General features: G+C 45.1%; 1 protein-coding gene across 1 annotated transcript in view; it reads right to left on the bottom strand.

Moving 5' to 3' along the window:
- Positions 1 to 4,589: 4,589 nt before the first annotated feature.
- AQP3 (aquaporin 3 (Gill blood group)) overlaps positions 4,590 to 7,500 on the bottom strand; it is a gene marked incomplete in the record, with an annotated part of 28,957 nt that continues 26,046 nt past the window's right edge. The window contains 1 exon segment of the mRNA XM_087715250.1: positions 4,590 to 7,500. Coding sequence (XP_087571376.1) covers positions 7,392 to 7,500 — 109 coding nt within the window.

Below are 7,500 nucleotides of genomic sequence, written 5' to 3'. Positions count from 1 at the left end.
AATGTCCACTAAATCGGCATACATTAAAATGAAATTTCATTGCCTGCCGCTTTCAAAGGGTCACCCCTTCCAACGTACACTACATAAACATGGCAAAATAAATAAATGCAAAATTATGCATATACCCACATCTATTATATGACACAAAGAAACAGCAGTTGAGTTTGGATGCAAATGGCGAGAAAAACGAACCTTGCGAGTTTACCAGATGGATGGCAGAGGGTAGAAAGCTGTTGTAGAATCTGGTGATCCTGTTATCGATACTTCGAGCAACATAAACAGACCATGGAGTGGGTATATGGGGTCCCTAACAATGCTTTGAGCTCTAAGCACATTGCATTTATAAACGTCACCTGAATGATGGGAAGTGAGCTTTCTATAATCTTCTCCGCTGTCCTCACCACTCTCTGTAGGGACTTTCTATCTGAGGCACTGGGGCCACCGAATCAAACAGGGATGCAGTTTGTTAAAACGCTCTCGATTGTGCCTTCTTTAAAAAGTGGCCAGGATGGAAGGAGAAAGATGTGCTCTCCTCATCAAAGGATGGGGCAAAAGTCACATAAGATTTGTCTCACTTAGCTATGGAAATTTCGAGCTCTATGGGCGTTGTAAGTCAAGAACTACCTGTATGTGACTAAATTCGGGATGGGTAGCCTGGAGAGCGGCACGAATGACCTCATTTGGTGATAATTCACAGCACATTAAAAATGGCAACTTGGAATTTAAGAGGTGTAAAGAGCGAAGGGTGTGAAGGACGGCATGAACGGAAAAACAAAGGAAAGCAGATAAGAAAAACTGGAAGGTAGTTTCACAGGTCTAAAGGAATGTAATAAGTCAATAAATGAAGTGGCCTGGTCTGCGGAGTGGAATTTATGAAAACATACAGAGAAGGTTAGGAATGATAGAGCTAAAATGCAGATTGGGAAATAAGAATTGTTAGCTTCAAGGTTGCTCTCCATAGGTATGAACCGAGCTCTCTGAGCATGCTTGTTTTCTTGCAGTCATTTCGTAACCCAACTAAAGAACATCTTCAGTGGTAGAAAGGAGGGAGGTTTGCTGAAAGGAGGAGGAGGGAGGGAGGGAGGGAAGGAGGGAGGGAGGGAGGGAGGGAGGGAAGGAGGGAGGGAAGGAAGGAAGGAAGGAAGGAAGGAAGGAAGGAAGGAAGGAAGGAAGGAAGGAAGGAAGGAAGGAAGGAAGGAAGGAAGGAAGGGGGAAGACTGTGAGTCCTTGTTGTTCTCTGAACTTGGACTGTTTTCTTTCAGACATTTCGTGACCCAACTAAAGAACATCTTCAGTGGTAGAAAGGAGAGAGGTTTGCGGAGAGGAGGAGGAAGGAAGGAAGGAAGGAAGGAAGGAAGGAAGGAAGGAAGGAAGGAAGGAAGGAAGGAAGGAAGGAAGGAGGGGGAGGACTGTGAGTCCTTGTTGTTCTCTGAACTTGGACTGTTTTCTTTCAGACATTCGTGACCCAACTAGGTAACATCTTCAGTGGTAGAAAGGAGAGAGGTTTGTGGAGGAGGGAGGGAGGGAGGGAGGGAGGGAGGAAGGAAGGAAGGAAGGAAGGAAGGAAGGAAGGAAGGAAGGAAGGAAGGAAGGAAGGAAGGAAGGAAGGAAGGAAGGAAGGGGGAAGACTATGAGTCCTTGTTGTTCTCTGAACTTGGGTTATTTTCTTTCAGACATTTCGTAACCCAACTAGGTAACATTTTCAGTGGTAGAAAGGAGAGAGGTTTGTGGAGGAGGAAGGAAGGAAGGAAGGAAGGAAGGAAGGAAGGAAGGAAGGAAGGAAGGAAGGAAGGAAGGAAGGAAAGAAGGAAGGAGGGAGGGAGGGAGGGAGGGAGGGAGGGAGGGAGGGAGGAGGGGAAGATTGTGGAGTCCTTCTTGCTTTCCGAACCTGGTTGTTTTCTTGCAGACATCTCATGACCCAACTAGGTAACATCTTCAGTGTAAGAACAAAGTGGGGTTTGCTCTCTGTTTATATACTTCCCTGGTCAGCAAGTTTATATTCAAGTATTTTGCCCTCCCACATCTGGGGGGTATGAAGTTGGAAAACCATTTTGACCAATAGAAGAGAATCTTTGCAGCTCAGGGTGAACTGTGGCGTCCCTGGTGCTCTCTGAGCTTGGTGGTTTTCTTGCAAATGTTTTATGACCCAACAAGGTAACATCATCAGTGCTAGAAGGGACAGGGGTTAGCGGAGAGGAGGAGGAGGAGGAGAACTGTGGGGTCCTTGGTGCTCTCTGAGCTGGGTGGTTTTCTTGCAGATGTTGTATGACCCAACTAGGTAACATCATCAGTGCTAGAAGGGACAGGGGTTTGCGGAGAGGAGGAGGAAGAACTGTGGGGTCCTTGGTGCTCTCTGAGCTGGGTGGTTTTCTTGCAGACATTTCATGACCCAACTAGGTAACATCATCCGTGCTAGAAGGGAGGGAGATCTCTGGGGTGGAGGACGAAAAGGAGAAAGGGAGGAGGAGGAAGGGAGGAGGAGGAAGAGGAGGAGGAGGAGAAGGAGAAGGAAAAGGAGGATTACGACTGTGGGATCTTTAGTGCTCTCATTTTCTTGCAGATGTTTCATGACCCAACTACGTAATGCCATCAGTGCTGGGATGAAATGAGATTTACTTCTGCTTATATAGAAACTGTCATTGTTGATGAGAATGGTTTTGGTAGTTCCTTTATTTGGATGTAATTTGCTTCTTGATTGCTGGTTTAGAATGAATCTTGGTGTTCACTTCTGCTTCTCTGGGTGTTGTTTGCCGGTGAGGAAATATTTTGACTCTTTCAATTGGTATGTAGATGTTGCTTATCTCAATTTGCCTGTCAATGGCCGATTTGTCAGCGTTCCAGGCTTCCGGGAATCCTCTGCCATGTTTGGACTTGCCTAGGTCTAAGTTGCTCAGAATTTCCCAGTTGAAACTATGGTGAAGTCTGTCCTTGTGTTGTGAAATTAAAGAGGTTTCATCATGTCTTCTGACTGTTCGTTGGTGCTCACGGATGCGTTTTGTTTCCACGCAGAGAAAGGATTAGTTCCCTTAGCACTGTGTTTCTCAACCTTGGCAAATTGAAGATATCCGGACTTCAACTCCCAGAATTCCCCAGCCAGCATTCGCTGGCTGGGGAATTCTGGGAGTTGAAGTCCGGACATCTTCAAGTTGCCAAGGTTGAGAAACACTGCCTTAGCGGGTCAAGTACAATGTGGAAATAGATCCAGTGTTCCAGACTCAGAAGTAGGGAAAAGCAAAGCCAGTCACCCATCTGTTGAGTTGCAAAGTTGTGCTTAATAAATGGAGCCCTTGTTGATCTCTTAGCTTAGTGGGTTTTCCTGCAAACCTTTCCTTATCAAACTAGATAGCTAGATTAGTGCACTGATAAAGTTACCTAGTGGGGTTATGAAAAGTCTAAAGGGGGAAAAAACATAATTGTCCTCCTCTTGCCTCCTTCCTCCTTCCTCCTCCTTTTGTTGTTGTTGTTGTTATCTTTTCTTCTTCCTCTTCTTCCTTTTCCTCCTCCTTCTCTTACTCTTCCTCCTCCTCCCCTTCTTCTTCTTCTTCTCCTTCTCCTTCACCTTTTCCTCCTTCTCCTGGCGTGGAACAACCTGCCTCCAGAAGTTGTGAATGTTCCAACCCTGGAAGTTTGTAAGATGTTGGATAACCATTTGTCTGAAGTGGTGTAGGGTTTCCTGGCTAAGCAGGGAGTTGGACTAGAAGACCTCCAAGGTCCCTTCTGACTCTGCTTTTCTATTCGATTCGATTCTACTCTGCTCTGCTCTGCTCTGCTCTGCTCTGCTCTGCTCTACTCTACTCTACTCTACTCTACTCTACTCTACTCTACTCTACTCTACTCTACTCTACTCTACTCTACTCTACTCTACTCTAAGATCCAACATAGAACTAAGAAGAAATTTCTTGACAGTTAGAACAATTGATCAGTGGAACAACTTGCCTTCAGAAGTTGTGAATGCTCCAATACTGGAAGTTTGTAAGATGTTGGATAACCATTTGTCTGAAGGGGTGAAGGTTTCCTGCCTAAGCAGGGGGTTGGACTAGAAGACCTCCAAGGTCCTTTCCAACTCTGTTCTTATGTTATTTATTTATTTATTCAATCAATCAATCAGAATAGAGCTGGAGGGACCTTGGAGGTCTTCCAGTCTAACCCACTGCTCAAGCAAGAGACCCTCTATATCAGTGTTTCTCAACCTTGGCAACTTGAAGATGTCTAGACTTCAACTCCCAGAATTCCCCAGCCAGCATTCGCTGGCTGGGGAATTCTGGGAGTTGAAGTCCAGACATCTTCAAGTTGCCAAGGTTGAGAAACACTGCTCTATATTATCTATTCTATTCTTCTTCATCCCAATATCTATTCTATTCCTCCTCCTCTTTCTATCTCTTCCTCTTTTTCTTCCTCCTCCTCCTCCTCCTCCTCCTCCTCCTCCTCCTCCTCCTCCTCCTCCTCCTCCTCCTCCTCCTCCTCTTCTCCATAAACTCCACTTCCTTCTAGCACTGATGATATTACCTAGCTTGGTTATGAAATGTTTGCAAGAAAACCCCCAAGCTCAGAGAGCACCAAGGACTCCACAAAAAAAGAAATACAAAGGATTCATTCATATCAAACAGCAGCATTTGCAATGCCAGCCTATTTATTACAATCCAGTTTACAAATATTGCAAAACCGTAACAGAAATTATACAAGAGGTGTATTAATTTCATTTTAAAAAAAAATACCTGGAAATACAGTACAAATTTCAAACTTTACAGGTTGTTCAGGAAATTTAAGGAATCTTGCATCACATTGGCACATAGCTTCAGCGGAAGTCCTTTTTTTTAAAGGATGGGTCCAGATAAATTTTATTGATTTTATTTGTATTCTGCCTTTATTATTTTTGCAAATAGTTCAAGTTAGCGAATATATCTAATACTCCTTCCTCCTCCTATTTTCCCCATAACAACGACCCTGTAAGGTGGGTTGGGCTGAGGCAGACTACCTGGCCCAAGGTCACTCAACCAACCTTTTGTGTCTAAAGTGGAAACTAGAAACTCACCATCGCCTGGTGATTGGCCCAAAGTCACCTAGCTGGCTTTCATAACTAAGGCAAGACTAGAACTCCCAGCCTCCTGGTGATTGGCCCAAAGTCACCCAGCTGGCTTTCATAACTAAGGCAAGACTAGAACTCCCAGTCTCCTGGTGATTGGCCCAAAAGACACTCAGTTGGATTTCATGGCTAAGGTGGGACTAGAACTCACTGTCTCCTGGTGATTGGCCCAAAGTCACCCAGCTGGCTTTCATAACTAAGGCAAGATTAGAACTCCCAGTCTCCTGGTGATTGGCCCAAAAGACACTCAGTTGGATTTCATGGCTAAGGTGGGACTAGAACTCACTGTCTCCTGGTGATTGGCCCAAAGTCACCCAGCTGGCTTTCATAACTAAGGCAAGATTAGAACTCCCAGTCTCCTGGTGATTGGCCCAAAAGACACTCAGTTGGATTTCATGGCTAAGGTGGGACTAGAACTCACTGTCTCCTGGTGATTGGCCCAAAGTCTCCCAGCTGGCTTTCATAACTAGTGCAAGACTAGAACTCCCAGCCTCCTAGTGATTGGCCCAAAGTCACCTAGCTGGCTTTCACAACTAAGGCAAGACTAGAACTCCCAGCCTCCTGGTGATTGGCCCAAAAGACACTCAGTTGGATTTCATGGCTAAGGTGGGACTAGAACTCACCATCTCCTGGTGCCTTAACCTCTAAACTAAACTGGCTCTCAAATAACTGAAGGTATTACATGATATTAATAACCTATGCTTGGTTTTCTTCCCAGCTCTACCCACTAGGCATTGAAAATAGCCTAGTGTATGTAAAAAAAAAACCTGGGCCAAAGTTCAACCCTTAATCCTGCCACACCATAATCTGCTTAAGACCTCAATCCCTTGGGTGTGAAGGACTCATGGTAGCAGTAACCATCTGAGGATCTTTTCCTAAATGCATGTTTAAAGCGATGAACGAAAAGAAGTTAAAGCAAGAATTAAATGCGCCCAGTGGTTCTTCAGAAAGCAAAAGACACGAACGATGGGGAGGGAGGTGATTTGTCTAGAATAATCTAGACAACGTTCTAGTTGGCCAAGAAACACAGCAGGAGACCTCCCAACCCAACTTTTTCCACAGTGTTTGGCTGAAGGTCACAACTTCCCCCTTGACTGGATTTTCCCCTGTCTATCCATACTTGAATTCAATTCATATTGTCGAAAGTTTCCCTTTCTTGCAAATAATGAAGAGGGATAAATTGGCCAGATTTAGGTCTTCACCCAGAGGTTGTGGTGGCCCATCACTGGAGGTTTTCAACCAGATGTTGGATAACCATTTTTGTTTTCTGGAATGCTGTAGGGTCTTCTGCTTGGACTAGCTCCAAGGTCCCTTCCAACTCTCTGATTCTGTAACTTTTGACTTTCACCCAAAATGTCTTGCAGAAGATCCAGCCCTATAAATCAGTGGACTGGGATTATCCAGATGTGCACGGAAGCTGCAACAGCATTTCCCCCCATCCTTCTCTCAAACCGCGGCCACAGATTTATTTACAAAAATGAAGTCATACCTTCCAAACCTATCTCAGGCCAAAGGAAGAAGCAACAGAGAGGATCAAAGCAGGAAACCTGTTAGGGCTTAGTGAAGAGGGAGCCCCAGGTAAGCCCACCCAAAATATTCCACCTGGGAGCAGAACTATTGAACATCTGGTCCTTCAAGACAAGACAAGATAGATCGAAATCCCCCAACAAGATATGAGATATGCATATAAACACAGGCAGTTTTCTCCATCTGGCGACCTCCAGATCTGTTGGGATTGCAATTCTCATTCTTCCCGACCAACATGGCCGAAGAGAAACCTGGGAATTCTAGTTCTCAAACATCTGGAGGGAGCCTGACGGGAGAAAGCTACCTTAATAGAAACACCAACATGTGTATTCACAGGCAAATTCCCTCCACCTGGTAACCTCCAGATCCGCGATTCCCATTCTCCCCAGGCAACAGGGTCAAAAAAAGGAACCTGGGATTTCTAGTTCCAGAAAGAACTTGATGGGAGAAAGCTGCCTCGGGAAAGGTAGGCGTGGACATTCCCATGCAGTTCCCTCCATCTGGTGACCTCCAGATCTGCAATCCCCATCCTCCCCAGCCAGCATGTTGAAAGAGGAACCTGGGAATTCTAGCTCCAAAGCACCTGGAGGGAACCTGATGGGAGAAAGCTGCCTTAATCAAAAACAAACAAGGTTAGACAAAGAAGTAAGTGTGGAGAAGACTCCAAAATCCTCTGGTGTGAACATTTTGCTGTCTTCTTTGGTTCTTTCCAGTTTTTTTTAATTTTTTATCATTATTATTTTTTTTAAAAAAAAGTGTCCAGAGACCAAGTTCTGCAGCTTCAGAGGTTGTCCCTCTGCTTCACATTGGACAGCTTGACGCTCTCCTCGTCGTTGAATTCGGGAGGAGGTTCATCGTGGCAACCGATCATCAGCTGGTAGACCAGAATA

The sequence above is a fragment of the Thamnophis sirtalis genome, unplaced genomic scaffold (assembly GCF_051295495.1).
Source record: "Thamnophis sirtalis isolate CommonGarterSnake01/CBP01778 unplaced genomic scaffold, rThaSir2_p1.2 scaffold_5, whole genome shotgun sequence".
In the NCBI taxonomy this organism is placed as follows: domain Eukaryota; kingdom Metazoa; phylum Chordata; class Lepidosauria; order Squamata; family Natricidae; genus Thamnophis; species Thamnophis sirtalis.
The sequence above is the reverse complement of the archived record's forward strand: the minus strand, read 5'-3'. Positions and strand labels throughout refer to the sequence as shown.